Raw genomic sequence first — 19,794 nt, forward strand, 5'->3', positions numbered from 1 at the left:
AAGCTGTGGAGAAGACGATGGAAAAAACTGCTTTTGAATCTCAAGTAATACAAGTGGAGGTCTCGTCTTCACAGAGACAATTTGATGGATATAAACTGATGCCATGCATGATTGATTTTGAAAGTCAGATCTGGAGAGAAGATGCCCTGCTTGGATCGGAGAAGGAAAGTTGGACAGACTCCCTTATGAAGGGATGCTCTGGACTTTGTGATTCGGATCTGGGCCAGGGGGAGATTGGAGTTGTGGAGGCCTTTAGCCCCAAAGGGACTTTGGAGCATGCTCTGAAACATCTTTTGGACTTTAGTTTTGACTATGGAGTATGGGCTGACTTGCCGACAAGGAATAAAGGAACTGTCAAGATGGAAGTAAAGTGTAAGCATAAATTTGAAGAAGACCTGCAGATGGGACATGGAGAAGAGTTAAGAGCCTCGGATAGAAGATCACCAGGCTGATGGGCTAGGTAGAACTGATAGAAAGGACTGACAGAATCCGAGACCAGGGAGAAGAGACGGTGGAAGAAGATTGGAAAAAAAATTAAAAATCTATTTAGAGAAATATTGTAAAATTAATGAATGTTAGGAAATGCTGGAATGAAATTACATGACTTTAGTAAAAATATTATAAGGAGTTAAGTATAAATAAATTTTAAGGTTTTGATGATAAGATAAGGTAAAAATAAATTAAGATAACTAAAAGATAGAAAGCAGTGAAAGACGGAAAGGATTTGCTGATATAATTAACAACTGGAATACAAAAATGGGAGGTGTGAGGAGGTCGAGGAAATAAGTTAATGAAAGATAAGGATTTTGATATATTGTGGGGGTTTTTTGATGTATTTTTTTCCCCTTGTGTTTTGATGTATTGTGTTTTTTTGTGTGCCTTTTTTCTATGTAACTTTTTATTCTTTTTTTCTCTTCTCTTTTCTCTTTTTTTCTTTTTTGTGTAACTTTTAAACTTCTAATAAAATTATTTTTTTTTAAAAAAATATTCTTGGCCTTTTCCCATTCCAGATAAATTTTGAAATATCTTGCTGCCATTTTTTGAAGCAAGCATTATTACTTATCGGTATTGTCTGAAAAAGGAATAGCATTTTTGGCAATACATTCATTTTTATTGCAGCAAATTGTCCTAAGAAAGAGAGGTTCATACTATTCCATATTTCCAAATTCCTTTTTATTTCATTCTAATTTTTTTTCATAATTGTCTTTGTAAATATTAAGATTCTTTATCGTCAGCCATATTCCTAAATACTTTACCTTCTTGTGGATTTCTATATAGATTCTTGTAATGGTTCTAGGGGTTGCTCGTGCATAAGTTGCCTTTACTCCTGGCTAGGTTGCATGGTTGAACCCTTTCTGTCAGGACAGCCTCAAGATCTGTGGCTGCCTCAGTCGCTGGCAGAATCCGTCAGTGGGCGTTTCTTAAACCGCTTTCAACATAGAAGCTGTTTGACGCCCAGTCTCCTCCCCCGTTGCCTGCGCGAAAGTTTTCTGCGCAAGGTGGGTGTGGGCAACGGAGTGCTAGTGCCCTCTCCGCTGGTTTCCTGCGAAGAGTCCGGGAGACACCTCTCCGATTCCTCTATCTCCTCCCCTTCTCCACTGGTGTTGCGCTGATTACCTTCCCCAGCGGATGGGCTATCCCTCCTCATACTAGGACCTTCTCCACCATCGTCCGGGAGCCTCCTAGAATCATAGAATCATAGAGTTGGAAGAGACCACAAGGGTCATCGAGTCCAACCCCCTGCCAAGCAGGAAACACCATCAGAGCACTCCTGACATATGGCTGTCAAGCCTCTGCTTAAATACCTCCAAAGAAGGAGACTCCACCACACTCCTTGGCAGCAAATTCCACTGTCGAACAGCTCTTACTGTCAGGAAGTTCTTCCTAATGTTTAGGTGGAATCTTCTTTCTTGTAGTTTGGATCCATTGCTCCGTGTCCGCTTCTCTGGAGCAGCAGAAAACAACCTTTCTCCCTCCTCTATGTGACATCCTTTTATATATTTGAACATGGCTATCATATCACCCCTTAACCTCCTCTTCTCCAGGCTAAACATGCCCAGCTCCCTTAGCCGTTCCTCATAAGGCATCGTTTCCAGGCCTTTGACCATTTTGGTTGCCCTCCTCTGGACACGTTCCAGTTTGTCAGTGTCCTTCTTGAACTGTGGTGCCCAGAACTGGACACAGTACTCCAGGTGAGGTCTGACCAGAGCAGAATACAGTGGCACTATAACTTCCCTTGATCTAGATGCTATACTCCTATTGGTGCAGCCCAGAATTGCATTGGCTTTTTTAGCTGCCGCGTCACACTGTTGGCTCATGTCAAGTTTGTGGTCAACCAAGACTCCTAGATCCTTTTCACATGTACTGCTCTCAAGCCAGGTGTCACCCATCTTGTATTTGTGCCTCTCATTTTTTTTGCCCAAGTGCAATACTTTACATTTCTCCCTGTTAAAATTCATCTTGTTTGTTTTGGCCCAGTTCTCTAATCTGTCAAGGTCGTTTTGAAGTGTGATCCTGTCCTCTGGGGTGTTAGCCACCCCTCCCAGTTTGGTGTCATCTGCAAATTTGATCAGGATGCCCTTGAGTCCATCATCCAAGTCGTTGATAAAGATGTTGAATAAGACCGGGCCCAAGACAGAACCCTGTGGCACCCCACTAGTCACTCTTCTGCAGGATGAAGAGGAACCATTGATGAGCACCCTTTGGGTCCGGTCAGTCAGCCAGTTACAAATCCACTGAGTGGTAGCATAGTCAAGACCGCATTTTACCAGCTTCTTTACAAGAATATCATGGGGCACCTTGTCAAATGCCTTGCTGAAATCAAGGTAGACTACATCCACTGCGTTCCCTTCATCTACCAGGCTTGTAATTCTGTCAAAAAATGAGATCAGGTTAGTCTGACATGACTTATTTTTCAGAAATCCATGCTGACTATTGGTGATCACAGCATTCCTTTCTAGGTGCTCACAGATTGTTTGCTTAATGATCTGCTCCAGAATCTTCCCTGGTATTGATGTCAGACTGACTGGGCGGTAATTATTTGGGTCCTCTCTTTTCCCCTTTTTGAAAATAGGGACAACATTTGCCCTCCTCCAGTCTGCCGGGACTTCGCCTGTTCTCCAGGAATTCTCAAAGATGATTGCCAGTGGTTCTGAGATCACATCTGCCAGTTCTTTTAATACTCTTGGATGCAGTTCATCTGGCCCTGGAGACTTGAATACATCTAAACTAGCCAAGTATTCTTGTACTATCTCCTTAGTTATTATGGGCTGTGTTTTCTCTGCTGAATCATTTGCTCCAAATAATTCAGGTCGGGCATTGTTTTCTTTATTGGAGAAAACTGAGGCAAAGAAGGCATTGAGGAGTTCAGCCCTTTCTGTGTCCCCTGTTTGCATTTCACCATCTTCTCCTCTGAGTGACCCCACTGTTTCTTTGTTCTTCCTTTTGCTACGAACATACCCATAAAAGCCTTTTTTGTTGCTTTTAACCTCTCTAGCAAGCCTGAGTTCATTCTGTGCTTTAGCTTTTCTGACTTTGTGTCTACACGTGCTGGCTATTTGTTTGAATTCCTCTTTGGTGGTTTCCCCCCTTTTCCATTTTTTGTACACATCCTTTTTTAATCTTAACTCAGTTAAAAGTTCTTTAGATAGCCACCCTGGCTTCTTTAGGCACCTTCCATGTTTCCGTCTCATTGGTATTGCCTGAAGTTGTGCTTTTACTATCTCCCTCTTAACAAACTCCCAGCCATCATGAACTCCCTTTCCTTTTAGTATTACTGTCCATGGGATCTCACCCAGCACTTCCCTAAGTTTTATGAAGTCGGCTTTCTTAAAGTCAAGAAATTGAGTCCTAGTATGCTTGGCTGCTCCTTTCCGCTGTATAGTAAACTTCAGAAGAGCATGATCACTTGTGCCTAATGATCCTTCCACTTCTACCCCATTAACCAGGTCATCAACATTGGTTAGGACCAGATCTAAAATGGCTGTTCCTCTTGTTGCTTCTCCCACTTTCTGGACAATGCCGCTCCGATGGCAGTTCCCTGACAATTCTGATAGTTCTTTCTTTTCTGATTCTTTAAGATTTTTAACTAACAGTTTGGTTTTGTTTTTATTAAGTTTAATACCTGCCACTTGTCCAAACTTTTGAATTTTTTCTCTTACTCTAGGGAGAGAACTACAGTAATAACCAAATTGTCCGTGAAGGCTTACAAATTGTGTTCATTTTTCTTTATGCTTATTCCTGCTACTTCTTTATCCATTCTAATATTCCTTGCCAGAACCTCCAGGACCAGAATGAACAAAAATTGATGATAACTATAAACATAAATGCTGCTTGTTTTTCATTTTGCACTTCCAGGTATTCAATTATGCTTAAAACGTTTCTGATAATATCTTTCATTTGTCTACCTGGAAAAAATCCTGCTTGGTCTTGGTGTATATGTTCCTCCAAAGAACTCCAAAGAACTTTTCATTCTGTTAGCAAGGATATATGCAAACAGTTTGTAATCATTGTTTAATAGTGAGATGGGCCTATAATATTTTACTAGTGTTATACCTGAATCTTGTTTTGGTATTAATGTTATATAGGCCTCTTTCCATGTTTCTGGGACTTCCCCTGTTTTTAAAAATCTCATTCATCATATATTTTAAGGGAATCACAAGCTGTTCATTTGTTTTAAACCAGTGGGTATTGCCCCCTTGATATTGAGGGACGATTTCCAATCATCGTGGGAAAGGGAGGTCATTAATGAGGTTCAATCCTGCAGATTGTCTCACCTTTACCTTGAGTCTATGACGTACAATCAAGCTAGAGCTGTGATTTCTCGGAGACTGAGTGACATTGCCAGGCAAGAGGACATAGCCCAGGTAAAACCAGGGATGTTCCTAGGGGACCAGATTTACCGGACCATACCAGCCCCCTACCTTGCAGAAATCTACTATGTGGAATACCGCAGACTTTTTACAGCGGCTAGATTAAATGTCCTTGACTCTGCGATATTGTGGGGAAGGTACAGGGGAGTACCATACGCCCAGAGAACCTGTCATTGTGCCATGGGTGTGGTTGAGTCCACCGAACACATTCTCTTGACTTGCCCTTCTTATGCAGAGCTTAGACAAAATTTTATAGCCCCACTTCTATGTCAATTTAGCTTCCTACCCGGAGAAAACCAGGTTTTACACTTGCTAAATAATGTCACTAGAGCTATACCTCCCTTGGTGGCCAAATTTCTTTTTTTAGCTTTTAAGCGTCGCAAGACTATAATTGACTGTATTGATATAGGGCTATCTGTTTAACCCATTTTAGTGTTGATAAGTTTTAAAATCTTTTTCGATGTTTTTAACTGTGTAATGACAAATGTTTCTTTTTCTGACTGACGGTCGAATAAAAGGTGAGTCTAAAGCTGTTCATTTGATTTTTTATAATACTTTGCTGAAATTCCATCTGGTCATGGGGATTTGCCTGTCTTTGCTTGATTTATTTCATCTAATATTTCCTGCGATGTTATTTCAGCATTTAATAATAACCGTTTTTCATCTTTTATTTTTGGGAGATTGCTGCTTTTTATATATTCTTCCATCAGTGTCTTCTTTACAATTCTTTTTTTATAAAAATCTGTAAAGTACTTTCTAATTGTGTAACAATTTGTGAATTTCCAATTGATCTTCCATAAGTTTTCCCATTGGGCCATGGTTATTGAATGGCCAAAATCTTGTGACCACCTCACCATTGCCACTGTTACCTCCTCCTCCTTGACTGTCCAGTCAAGAAGGAGTCGATAAGTTTTGGAAAGAGTTTTTCTTTTAGAATTTACAAAATCAGATTCGAATCAGGAAATTTCTGTTGAGAACCCCTTTTGTTTGTCAGATTTAAATTTTTCAAATAACTGAAGGTATTGGAACCAGTCTGAGATGTGTTCTCTTATTTCCTCAAAGTTTTTTAATTTTATTTGGTTATCTTCATTTTTTAGAAGTGTTTTATATGTTGGCCAGCTTTCCTAAGTATTTTTCCGTTTTACTGCTATGGCTTCTATTGGAGAAGTCCACCACGGGACTTTAGGCTCCATCAGGTCTTTATATTTTTCCCATACAGCAAAGAGTGACTTTCTTATTATATGGTTGGTAAATTTTTTATGAATTTTCGCTTTTCCATATATCGGGTAGGCGTGCCATCCCCAACGGTTGTCAAAACCTTCCGGATCCTGCAATGTGCACCAATCTTTTAGCCAGGTGAAACAGGCTGCCTCGTAGTAAAGTTTTAGGTCGGGTAGAGAAAAGCCTCCTCTCTCTTTTATGTCTATTAAGATCAGGTGTTTAATTCTAGGTTTCTTCCCTTCCCACAGGTATTTGGAAATTTCTCTTTGTCATATCTTGAGACAACCAGCTTCGCCCAGTATTGGAATCATTTGAAATAAAAAGATTAATTTTGGAAGCACATTCATCTTTATAATGGAAATCCTACCCAGAAATGTTAATTTTAATTTACTCCAGGTTTCAAAGTTTTTTCTAATCTCTAACCAAGTTTTGGTGTAATTATCCTGAAATAAGTTTATGTTCTTGGGGGTGATCCCAATACCCAGGTATTTCGCTTTTGAGATTTTCAGGCCCAATATTTTTTCTAAGTCGTCCTTTTCTTCCGTGGTTACATTTTTAACAAGCATTTTTGTTTTTGTTATGTTCAGCTTAAAGCCTGCCACTTCTGTGTAAAGTACTTAATGAAGGCTTCCCATATTTCCTTTGGTTTTCCACTCATCCCCTTCTCTGACCCTTATCAGATTATATGCTCCTCGTAGATCAAGCTTGGTAAAGACTTTGGCTGACCTTACTCTCTCTAAGAGGTCATCTATACGTGGCAGTGGGCACACGCAAGGCTTCATTTGGCTATTAAGGATTCGGAAGTCACATACTAATCTTGGTGCCCCTTCCTCCCCTTTCTTTTTGACAAAAAAAAGGGAGAACCCCCCGAGGCCGTGGACTCTCTAATAAAACCTCTGCAAATTCTTTTGCAGGAACTCCCTCAATGCTGCAGATTCTACTTCCGACATGGCATATATCTTGCTTGGTGGCAACTGTGCCCCAGGGACTAGATCTATCTTGCAATCATAGGGCCTATGTGGTGGAAGTTTATCTGCTTCTTTTTCACAAAAAACATCCCGATAAGCAATATATTGTGACGGAATCTCACTTTCATTCCCCATCAACTTCCCTTCCACCTCTGTTCCCATTACTTCCACCGAGATTTTCCCCTTTTGCCCCAAACAATGTGTCATACAATAGATCAAACCAAAAACCAAAGACCTTTGATGCCAGGCAATCACTGGATTGTGACGATTGAGCCAACTCATGCCCAGGACTATCGGGTGCCCAGCTAGTTTGGTCACATGAAAAGCCCTGGTCTCTGAGTGATGACTCATATCCATTCTCATTGGTGGAGTCTCGTAAGTCACTTCTCTTGACAGTAGCGGTATGCCGTCGATTTTCACTCGTAGTGGGAAATCCAAAGGTAACAAAGCGATTTTGTGTTCCTGTACCAATTTTTGGTCTGTGAAATCTGCTGACGCTCCTGAGTCTAACAGCGCCTCTACCTGGACCCTATGTCCATTGGGTAGTTGTAGTTGCACCTTCACCGTTAGTCCTGGGATAGGTGGTTCCGCGTGAGAGCCTTCGATTGTTCCTCCACCCGGCTGCAAGCTCCCATTTCCAGCCGGGGACATTCGTTTCCCTGATGCAGTTCCTTCGGGCAATTGTCTTCTCCCATGTCTGCTGCAGATAGAGACTCCCATCCTTTACTATTGCGACATTGTCGACAGTGTGACGCGGCAGCTAAAAAAGCCAATGCAATTCTGGGCTGCATCAATAGGAGTATAGCATCTAGATCAAGGGAAGTTATAGTGCCACTGTATTCTGCTCTGGTCAGACCTCACCTGGAGTACTGTGTCCAGTTCTGGGCACCACAGTTCAAGAAGGACACTGACAAACTGGAACGTGTCCAGAGGAGGGCAACCAAAATGGTCAAAGGCCTGGAAACGATGCCTTATGAGGAACGGCTAAGGGAGCTGGGCATGTTTAGCCTGGAGAAGAGGAGGTTAAGGGGGGATATGATAGCCATGTTCAAATATATAAGAGGATGTCACATAGAGGAGGGAGAAAGGTTGTTTTCTGCTGCTCCAGAGAAGCGGACACGGAGCAATGGATCCAAACTACAAGAAAGAAGATTCCACCTAAACATTAGGAAGAACTTCCTGACAGTAAGAGCTGTTCGACAGTGGAATTTGCTGCCAAGGAGTGTGGTGAAGTCTCCTTCTTTGGAGGTCTTTAAGCAGAGGCTTGACAACCATATGTCAGGAGTGCTCTGATGGTGTTTCCTGCTTGGCAGGGGGTTGGACTCGATGGCCCTTGTGGTCTCTTCCAACTCTATGATTCTATGATTCTAGATGGCCTGGTTTTCCACAGACGAAGCAACGCCTCGTGTCTCTTCCTCTTCCTGCATTTCCTCTTACCATGGAAGAGGTAGTAACTGGGAGTGGTCTGGCTGCCCCTAATTCCATGGGCTCTGGCCGCTCTCGTCCTGGCACATTGCCCATTCTGCTTTCTGTACTTTCGATATTGTTGTCCTGCCATCGCGGTCTCCATTGTTCCTTCTTTTCACTAGCCCTCCGTTCTATGCGTAGGCTCAATTGCAGGCACGTTCGGACTAGAGAGTCCAAGGAACTAGGTTCTGGCATTTGGGCCAATTGGTCTAAAATCTCATTATTCAGTCCTTCCCTAAAAAGGGCTGCAACTGTGGGGGAATTCAGATCCCATTTTAATTTCTGCACCAGCAAACTAAAGTGGGACCAATAAACTCCCACAGTGTCTTTTCCTTGTCTCATTCTCAACAGCTGCCTAGCTGTGGTTACTTCATGCGCAGGATCTAAGAAAATCGCGTCTAGATACTGCAGAAACATTTGTAGATTTCCTAGGGCGGCATCCCTTCGAGATATTAGGGGTATAACACAGTCCTTAGCCCTCCCTTCCAAGAAATTAATCACATAAGCAACCTTCTCTTGCTCCGATTGAAATTCTTTATCCTTTATCTCGATTATGTAAGAAATTTCTGTCTTGAAAGCCATGTATTCAGAGCTTTCTCCCTTGAAGCTACGTGGATGTACAGTAAATGTTTTACTCACTCTATCTCCACACGTCGCTTGCAGCATGGTTCTATGTTCTCTCAGTGCTGCTGATAGTACGTCGACTTGACTTTTCAACTGTAAGTGCTGTTGCCATAATTCCTGTAATGTTAGCTGGAGCGCTGGGGTTTCTCCTTGCCCAACTGGCGCCACAGCTCCCTCCATTTTGGCTTCTCCTTCTTTACATATAGTGAAGAGGCGCAGAGCAGAAGGTATTCTGTCAGGACTGGTCGTTGTCCTCTTCAGATCACCACACAAATGCTTCTTGTTCTTTTATAACTTTTTATTGTGTATTAACAAAATAATCTTATAAACAGTTCTTAACTATTATTCCTCAGAGTCACTTATTTCAGATACCTTCTGAGCTCTGCTTCTCCGTGACCAGCCACCCTCAAAATGGCGAAGGCACCTCTCCCTTCGCTTTCCCGCTCTTTTTTCTAACCTCCTGGCTAGAGCTGGCCTGTATCTCCTCTCCTCCGAATCTGAGCTAGAACTGAACCCTTGCCTTTCCTGTGAACAGCCAGTCCCTCCCTGTTGTTCCTCTTGCTCCCTTCTATTAGGTTCACTGCTCTCCCTCCCCCCTTGGGGAATGCTTTCTCCCTCTGATAAACTGAAAACTTCTAACTCTTACCTGACAATATCAAAAAAAGTTTTGGGTAGCCTACCTTCTTTGGTGTGTTTTTTCCTAATTGTTCTGTCCATCTTTAATGATGGTACCCCATTCAGATCTGCCATTAGTATTACCTTCTCATCTGCAATCTCCAAAAGATCTGTTTCAAATTTTTGAAAGAATTTTGATTTATTTTCATTTGGTGCATATATTCCCACCAATACTATCTTTTCTCCTTGGACTTTGATTTGTACCATTAGAATCCCCCCTTTATCATCTTTTTGGATTAGCTTGGGTTCAAGTTCAGGTTTAATGTAAAATACTACACCACGTCTTTTAGCATTGTCTGCTGAAATAAAATCCATCTCTAATTCTTTTATTAATCAGAATTATTTTTGTGTTTGTTTGCTACGTGTGTTTCCTTCAGGGGGAAAAAGCATATTTTGACTGCTGTAAGAAGCAATCATTTTATTTAGCTAGTTGACAAATGTTTGCATTTATTTTAAAACTCAAAATAATTAGAAAAAAATGAATGTATTAAAATGATATGCCTGGGTAGGCTTGCTGGGGGGGGGGGTGTATTCAAAAAAGTTGATTAGTGAAATGTTTGGGTCTGCTGATATTAACCATGATGGCAATATGGAGCATCCACATTCCAAGGCAATGTACCCTTGAGTACCAGTTGCTGAAGAGCAGCAACAGAGAGAGAGCCTTGGTTTTCCTACCCTGCAGGATGCTGGGCTAGAGTGATGTCTGATCCAGCAGTGCCCTTCAGATGCTATGATAATTTGTGTCGTGTTCTTGCTTCAGGTCTTAACGGTGAGGAAGCAATGCCCAAGATGCCGGATGTGCTTTTACCAGCACCTCCAAGTCATGTGCCAGAGGGGCCACTCCTGAGTGAGAAGTTGGAACGGCTTCGTACCTTAGAGGATATGGAGGCCATGGAGCCAGAGGAAGTCCCATGGGAAAACAGAATGCCGGAAGTCAACGGTGCTGAACTTCAGCAGCCTCTGGAAGCTGAGTCATCGCTACAGCCCAAGGATAGCAAGACCCAGACCTCCAATAAGACAGCCAAGCACAAGGCTCTGATTGATCTGAAGGCAGTGCTGGCTCAACCACTTCGTCCCATGCAGTGTCCGTTTTTGCCTTCTGCTGTACAGGATGAGGTGAGCACCATTAGGAGGGGTTAATCAGGGGTTCCATGGATCCGGAAGAGCTAAGTGCTAACGCTTTACTTGCACTGTGTCCCTTCAGGCTAACGACATGCGAAGTGTTAATCTTTGAAAGCTCCCCAATGGGAGAAAGCTAGTGTGTCAGGGAGAAGGTTTAATCTCCTTGGCGTGTTTGTTTTCCAGCTGCAGGGAGCCTTATCCCAATGCATCAGGGAAGAGACCAATGGTAGAGAGTATGCTTTACATTAGAGGATGGGGCGGGGCTGTGGCCCTCCAGATGTCATTAGTCAACACCCATCAGCTGCAGTTAGCATAGCCAACTATGCTAAGGGTAGTTGTAGTCCAATAACATCAGGAGGTCCACAGGTTCCCCTTGCATCACATGTAGAAGAGCTTTGGTTCATTCCTTGTTTTGTTTCTCGTTAAAAACTGATTTTGGGTAGCAGAGTTGGAAGCAGTATTTGCCTAGAGTTATTGGAGAGCCAGCACTGAGCTAAAAGGACCAACTGACTCACTGTATGAGAAAGCCAATCATTGCCTTCACAGATTAGCTTTTTCAGAGCAGGCTAGCCCAGATCAGAAATAAATGGCAAACTAGGGTTTGTTGTTAGAAGAAGAAACCTGAGGCTCATGCACTCCTCCACATGTATGAAAGGAGGATGAAAGCTTCTACTTTACCCCTTTAAAAAAATGTTTTTATTTGAATGCACACACATTTTGTGTGTGTGTATGTGCACGTACATATACATACACACATACATACATACATACATACTAATAGAGTATTAAGAATGAATAATAACCTGGTGAAAGCACCTAAACATCAACAACAGCAATTACAAAAAACAAAAACTAGGCTATTAACATTAGTACGATTTATATGCCTAGAGAAACTTAGACATTAAAATAGGAGTTACAATGATACCTCGGTTCTCAGACAAAATCCGTTCGCTTTTTCAAAAACCGAGGCACGGCTTCCCATTGGTTTCAAGAGCTTCTTCCACTCAGCGGAAGCCATGTTGTACGTTCAGGTTTCGAAAACGGAAGCATTTACTTCCAGATTTTCGGTGTTCAAGAACCGAAATGTACAACAACGGAGGTGTTCGGGAACCGAGGTTCCACTGTATAACCAAAGGGACATTATTATGCTTTCACGTTTGAATTAATCACAGTTCCCTGTTAAGTCCAAACTTGAGGAACTGTGGTTAGATGTCTTCAATATGCTAGTTTATTTTTTAACGAGCAGCAGATAAAACAAATTTCTGTTCCACAAGTTCAGACATAACAGGGCTTACAAGCAGGTAATTTCAACCTGCTTTCACATAAAGAAGGGGAGAGAGGAAGGGACAGCAGCAGCACACTGACGATAATAGAATCGTAGAAAGGAACCATGGAAGGAACCGTGAGGGTAATCTAGTCCAACCCCCTGCAATGCAGGACTCTTGCCCAACATGGGGCTCAAACCCACAACCCTGAGATTAAGAGTCTCTTGTTATGCAAGTGTATTGTTATCTGATCAACCTTCCAGGTGGTGTTTGACTATGGCTCCCATTATCTGTAAGCATTGGGTTTGCTAACTGGGGGATGATGGGATTTGGAGTCCATCAGTATTGGGGGGGGGGCACATTGGGGTAGGCTGCAATGTGACAAAGCATGCTTTGTCATTTAGTTTGAATCATGCCAGCATGTCTCAAGCAGACAGCTTGTGTACTACAGGAAAGTATTTGAGGACCAAACTGCTCCAGAGAATTCTTGCAAGCGAGCTGAGTCACATGCTGCTGGGAAAGGGAAGGAGGTGTTTTAAAATCCAAACACCAGAGCTCCTGGACAGTCCTCTGGGCAGAGAAATTCCTTCCTGCTCCAAATCCCTGCACTGAGTCAGACTCTGTGAGCAGAAGCAATTCAGCAATCTCCTCGAATGAGCTTTCATTGGATGCAGTTCCTTGCCACACATCAGTATCTTGCTCCTTGTTGGTTAAGGATGCAAAGTGGGGAGGAGACTCATTTGTCTGTTCTCTTCGTTCATTGTACACCTGTCTTTTGGCTCCAGCAGGGCCTTCAAAAAAGCTTAACAGCACTTTCCGTAAAACAATTACATTTCCAATTGAGCATCAAGATCACTGTTAGATTATACTCTTCCTGTGTTAGTTACCTATTGTCTGGAAATCCTGTGAGACTCCTTGTCCACCTGCCTGCTGATCTTTTTCTCCCTTGCAGCTAGAGATGGGCAAAGACCAGCGACAGGTGATCCGGGAGGCCTTTGCAAGTGACAACGTTGTAGCCAACTTTATGAAAGAAAAGCATCGGGCAGAGCAAAACAGCAAACCGAAAGTTATCAATCTGGTGCTTCCAGGATGGGGCGAGTGGGGAGGCGCGGGACTACGGCCGAGTAAGATGAAGAAGAGACGGTATGTTCAGGGTGGAAGCTTAATGGTCTGTCACTGCCAACTGTTACCTGCTTCACCTCCCTTCTTCCTTTTCTTTTTTGTCTTCTAGGTTCCTTATCAAACCAGCAGCTGGGTCCCCAAGGAAGAACAGGCACCTGCCCAATGTTATCCTGAGTGAACAGCGCAATATTTTAGCAGGGGTGCATCAGGTGAGTTTATCACTCTGGCCTAGGAGGCTGCTGTTCACGCTTTCAGCTGCAGAAACAATGTGGGGAAAAGAAGATACAGTATAAATGTTCTTAGACTCATAGAATTCTAAGATGTTAGAATTGACTTCTTCTTAATTATATAGTTGGAAGGGACCTCAAGGGTCGTCTAGTCTAACTCCCTGCAATGCAGGAATGTAATTAAACTCTGTGAATTTAACTGAGGAAAGACCTTAGCTCAATCAGGAGAGCATCTGCTCTGCATGCAGAAAGTCCCAGCTTCCATCCCCTGCCTTGCCAATTTAAAAGGATGAAGTGATGGGAAAGGTGTGTGCATGGATTGCTGAGAAGTAGACAGTTCTGGGACAGATGGATAAATAGTCCAACCTGTTATAAGGCAAATTCCTATGTACTTGATTGGGCATGTACAGGCAACACCCTGTTTGCATGGGGTTGTGTTCTGGGTTATTGCACGTGTCAGCAGTTGCGCATAAGCCCGTTCTGCCCTTTTCTGGGGCCAAAAGCAGCACGCATGTTGGTGGCCAGACGACAGTCAGATGTGCAGAAAATGGTCACTGCCTGTACTGTGTACCTGATAGCAATTCTTTTCTTTTGGTATTTTTTTATAAGGATTGTTTTATCTGCCTGAAGGTTCATAGAGCAGGTTGGAACTACAAAATAATAAAATGCAAGCAGCTCACCAAGACTTTGTGCACGTGCCCCCTCACTCCCAGGAACTGCCTGCTTAGCTATGTGTTGTTCCTAGCCTTCCACTTTCAGGATGCCATTAAACTACTTCTTCACTCCACTACAGGTGATCCAGCTGCCCTTCCCCTTTGAGAACAGCAAGCAATTTGAACGCAGCATCCAAGCACCCACGGGCCCCACTTGGAACACCCAGCGTGCTTTTCAGCGTCTGACAGCTCCTCACATTGTCACCCAGCCTGGCCACATCATCCGGCCCATCAGTGCTGAGGACAGTGAGCTGCTCTGCAAAGTGGAAAAGGCAAAAGCCATGGGAAGGGAGCCGGATTTGGCACTATCATTGTCACCCCACAATCATCACTCACACCATGCCTCAAAGAGGAAGGCTCGGCGGAGCTAAGTCCTACAGGGGCTCTGCCATACAGGCCAGACTCCTTGGGCTAACTGGCACTGTTGTCTTCTTATTTTCTTCAGTCAATTTTATTGATTTTCAGTATATAACACAGAAACACATACAACAAATGTCTTCGTTTCCCATCCCTCCCTCCCTCCCTCCCTCCCTCCCTCCGTTTATTCCCACGGAACAAATCAGTTTATTAAATTCTGCCAGAGTCCATTGAGTGAATCAGGTGGATGCCGGTCATCAGGGTTATCATTTTGAAAACCCAATGAAAGGATGACAAGTTTCAGTAAAGTCATCTATGTCTTCTGTGCTGTTCAGTGCTTGTACTCTCCTTGTTCGTTTTTCCAGTAAGGCAAATTGTCTGTGCATCTTGCTTCCACACAGAATTCTGTAAATGATCCAGTCTCTTCCATTTCTGTGCCACCAAGTGGAAAGTGAATCAATTAACTATTTGTATAAAATCATGGAACAGTAGAGTTTGAAGGGATCTCTGAGGGTGACCTAGTCTAACCCCCTGCAATGTAGGAATCTCAACATGCTGTCCCTTGTCCAATTTGAAACCATACCAGACCCTGCTCAGCTTTACAAATGTGTTAGTAGTTTTGTTGCTGCAATTGAAATTAAGCTTTTCTTCCCTGGAAATGGTTAACAGGCCTAAACTTGATGTGCATTCTGCATGTTGCCCCTTGATGTTGCTTCCCCCACCCCCACCCTGTGAACAACCTTTGCCAAAAAGGATGTACATAAGTCACATGTGGAACATTGTACCAATTGTATTGCAAGCTTACAAACACAAGTATGATAATGATTTATTAATATAGCTGCATGTTAGTGGTGTCAGATGCCATTTATGTAACAGCTTAAATGTAATCACTCATATGAGTTGAGACTGATGCTAAGGGTTTTTTGGCCCATGAATTATTCCAATCCATGTCTTCACTTTCTATGCTAAATACGTTTTGTTAAAGTTTGTGGATCGTAAATCCTTTGACTCACGGAGTTTGCTGCAACGGCACTGCAATAAATCTGATTTATTGGCACTCTGACAAACTTCTTTTTAAAAAAATAAATTTTATTTTCAATGCAAAATTATAACAAAAATTACAAACATTGAATCCAAACTAATACTATACACACAAGAAAAAAAACTGAACGCAAAAAAACAAAAGAAAAAGCACACATCTACAAATAAAACCATATATTCAGTCATTACATACATATACACATATTGACTTTCTTCCTTTGTTCTAAGACCTCAAAATTTTTACTCTTACTAAATTCTTATGTCTAATGTAGATTACTTCTATCTTTATACTTTTTTTACACCATTTTTCTTTTTCTTTAAGCCTGTAAAGCATCATTCATTATACAGTGGTGCCCCGCAAGACGGAAAACCCGCTAGACGAAAGGGTTTTCTGTTTTGGAGGTGCTTCGCAAAACAAATTTGCTATGGGCTTGCTTCGCAAGACGAAAATGTCTTGTGATTCCTGGGGTTTTTTTTCCGCTCCCCACCCCCTTTTTCTAAGGCACTAAGCTGCTAATAGCCTTTTAGCAGCTAATCCGCTAATCCCTTAAACCTTTAATAGCCGCTAATAGCCGCTAATAGCGCTAATCCACTAATGGGCTTGCTTCGCAAGACGAAAAAACCGCTAGACGAAGAGACTCACGGAACGGATTCTTTTTGTCTTGCGAGGCACCACCGTATATGCTTACTCTAGAACAATGCTTTTTCATATACTCTTTAGCACATCCCCATACTTTTAATAATTTCTGGTCCTATTGTCCCCTTATGAATGCTGTGAGTCTTGCCAGATTTATATATTCACAAAAATTAATTTGCCATTCTTTCATTGACGGAATTTTTCTCCTTTTCCAATTTTTTGCTATAAGCATCCTGGTGGCTGTTGTTGCATAAAGGAATACTTTCCTTTGATTGTCAGGAATATCATTTGTGATTATGCCTAAAGGGAATGCCTCCGGTTTTTTACTGAAAGATATTTTAAACATCTTTTTGATTTCTTCATATATTTCATTCCAAAATTGTTTAATAGGTCGGCATTCCCACCACATATGAAACATTGTTCCTATTTCTTTCTTGCATCCCCAACAGGTATTTGATTTTAATTTGTAAATTTTTGCCAATTTTACCGGAGTTAAGTACCATTGGTACACCATTTTCATCAAATTTTCTCTGATTGTGTAACATGCCGTAAATTTAATATCACATTTCCATAATTTCTCCCACTGGTCCAGCCGAATTGTGTAACCTATATCGCATGCCCATTTAGTCATAACTTCTTTTACTTCTTCATCCTTTAACTCCCATTCTAATAACAAATTATACATTTTGGATATACTCTTTTTCGAGTTTTGTAATAATACTTTTTGTAATTTTGATTCTTCTTTTTCAAATCCTATGGCTTTATCCTGATTAAATATTTGGGCAATTAGATGACACTGTTGTTGGGATACTGCCAGGGAGACGGAGGCATCAGGCAGGCCCCCAGTTCTCTCCGGACGATCACCGGTCTCCTGTGGAACAGCATCAGTCAATTAGCGACACAAGCCTCAGAGACATTCCAAGGCCCGTGCACACCCTTTCAGCAGTCTCCACAACGAAAGATGTAGACAGGAGAGCATATTTACAGCTTTATTCAACGTAGTTCAGAACAAAGGAAAAACATGACTGCTTGCCTCCGTGTCCAGGAAAACAGCCGGAACAAAAGCTATATATAAAATGGAAGTTCCCAGCAGACAGTGCTGGGAGTAAACAGGCATGTGATACACAACAATCATGCCTGACCCTTTAAGGTGAAATGGAACTATATCCTAATATCCTCCCCCTTTCCGTGTAACCTGTAGCACCTGTGGTTCAACCCAATTGCAACATCTGTACATAAACCTTAAGTTGTTCTCTGTTAACAACCTTAGACAACAGATCAGCAGGAATTTCATTTCCTGGCATGTAGGACACCTGAATGAGTCCTTTCTGAATACACTCTCTTGCACAATGTAACTTAATCTGCAAGTACTTGGTTCTTTGCTTGCAACTCTCTGAGTTCAGCAAAGCCAAACAGGATCTATTGTCTTGATACACCTGTATAGGACATTTCACAGAAACTGATGTCCTGAAACAGTTGCATCAACCATTCACAATCCATGAGTGAAAATGACAGGGCATTGAGTTCTGCTTCACAGGAACTTAGGCTTACTGTCGCCTGCTTTTTGCACAGCCAGTCAAACAGACAATGGATGTACATGTAGCATACTCCAGAAGTGCTTGTACCATCCGTGGTGTCACTTCCAAAACTAGCATCTGTAAAGATTTCAAGACCTCCAGTCTTCTGACTAGTGAACCTCAGCCTGTAGTGCAAAATCCCTATCAAATAGCAGGCTATGCGCTTCAGAGCTTTATAATCCTGAACAGTAGGATTGTTGGCATGTCTGCTAAGCAGATTAGTGCTTACAGCTATGTCAGGTCTTGAACATCTAGCAATGAAATTCAGCTTGCCTAGAATGCATCTGTACAGTGTAGTGTCAGAAAACGCTTCAGCAGTATAATCTACCTGGTAACCTGTCACCATTGGTGTGTCTGCTGGGTTTGCATCAACCAAATTCAACGTGGTTAATACATCAGCAATTTTCTGTGTTTGGTGTACCAGAAAATTACCTGCTTGGTCCTTCCCCACCTGCAGAGAAAGATAGTTGGAAACCTCACCAAGATCCTTCATGTCAAAGTGCTCCTTCAGCTGAGCTAGGGTGCTTTGGTACAAAGCCTGTACAAAACAGAAGATAATCAACAAAACATAAACAATACAGTTTGTTTTGCCCCTCCTCCTTGACAAACACACATGGATCAGCTTTGCCTTGGTGAAAACCTAGAGAAAGCAATGTCTCAGTGAGTTTTGTGTCCCAACACCTGGCACTCTGCTTGAGACCATATAAGGATTTCCGTAGTTTACAGACCATTCCTTTCTGTGTCTGCGTCCCGTCAGGTGGAAGCATATACAGCTCCTCCCCCAAAATCCCATACAAAAAAGCTGTGTTCACATCATGATGAGAAATATGCAGATTCTCCTCTGCAGCAATCTTGAGCATTAGCCTAATGCTCTCATACTTGACGGTGGGTGAGTAGGTCTCATGGTAATCCTGTCCTGGTACCTGTGAAAAACCTCTGGCAACCAATCTGGCTTTGTGCCTGAAAACCTTGCCAGTCTGGTCTGTCTTGGCGTTGAAGACCCATTTGCTGCCAACCAGTCTCATTCCTGGGACTACTGGGACTAGCTCCCAGGTTTGGTTCCTATCCAAGGAATCAACTTCAGCCTTCATGGCATTAAGCCATGGCTCAGCATCTTTAGAGGTTAACTCCTGAACCTCTTTGAAGCTTGAAGGTTCCCACACCTTCTCTGAGCTGTTGCTGTCTTAGCAAACTCATCAGCAAATCTCTTTGGAGGTTTGCCTTTTGTGGCCCTTTCAGATCTGCGTACTAGACGCAACTCTTCTTCACTCACCTCCTCTTTCTTAGGAGAAAAGTGGCCAATGGTGAACAGTGGTTCTTCCAGTTCAGGGTCAGACGCATCAGTCTGCGGGCAGGTAGGGTCTTAGCCTGTGTACCATCTGGAGCTGGTAGACAGCTGCCCTGCGCCTCCATGGACAGCTGTGAGTCCAAAATGACTCCCAGGCTGCGCACCTGGTCCTTCAGGGGCACAGTTACCCCATTCAGGACCAGGGAGTCCTCCACACCAGCCCGCCCCCTGTCCCCCAAGAACAGTACTTCTGTCTTGTCAGGATTCAACCTCAATCTGTTAGCTGCCATCCATCCTCTATCTGCCTCCAGGCACTCACACAGGACCTTCACCACCTTCACTGGTTCTGATTTAAAGGAGAGGTAGAGCTGGGTGTCATCTGCATACTGATGAACACCCAGCCCAAACCCCCTGATGATCTTTCCCAGCGGCTTCATATAGATATTAAAAAGCATGGGGGAGAGGACAGAACCCTGAGGCACCCCACAAGTGAGAGCCCAGGGGTCTGAACACTCACCCCCCAACACCACTTTCTGGACACGGCCCAGGAGAAAGGAGCGGAACCACCGTATAACAGTGTCCCCATCTCCCAGCCCCTCTAGACAGTCTAGAAGGATGT

General features: G+C 42.8%; 1 protein-coding gene across 2 annotated transcripts in view; it reads left to right on the top strand.

The window, feature by feature from the left end:
- Positions 1–15,689, top strand: part of LOC310668832 (U3 small nucleolar RNA-associated protein 14 homolog A-like) — a 38,819-nt gene extending 23,130 nt beyond the window's left edge. For both annotated transcript variants that reach the window (XM_083422162.1, XM_083422163.1), the window contains 4 exons: positions 10,587–10,942; positions 13,166–13,356; positions 13,445–13,544; positions 14,356–15,689. In XM_083422162.1, the coding sequence (XP_083278288.1) occupies positions 10,587–10,942; positions 13,166–13,356; positions 13,445–13,544; positions 14,356–14,646 (938 nt within the window). In that variant the 3' untranslated portion in view covers positions 14,647–15,689. The remainder of the gene's footprint in view (positions 1–10,586; positions 10,943–13,165; positions 13,357–13,444; positions 13,545–14,355) is intronic.
- The last annotated feature ends 4,105 nt before the right edge of the window (positions 15,690–19,794 follow it).

Source organism: Podarcis tiliguerta (assembly GCF_965153285.1).
Source record: "Podarcis tiliguerta genome assembly, chromosome: W".
NCBI classification, from domain to species: domain Eukaryota; kingdom Metazoa; phylum Chordata; class Lepidosauria; order Squamata; family Lacertidae; genus Podarcis; species Podarcis tiliguerta.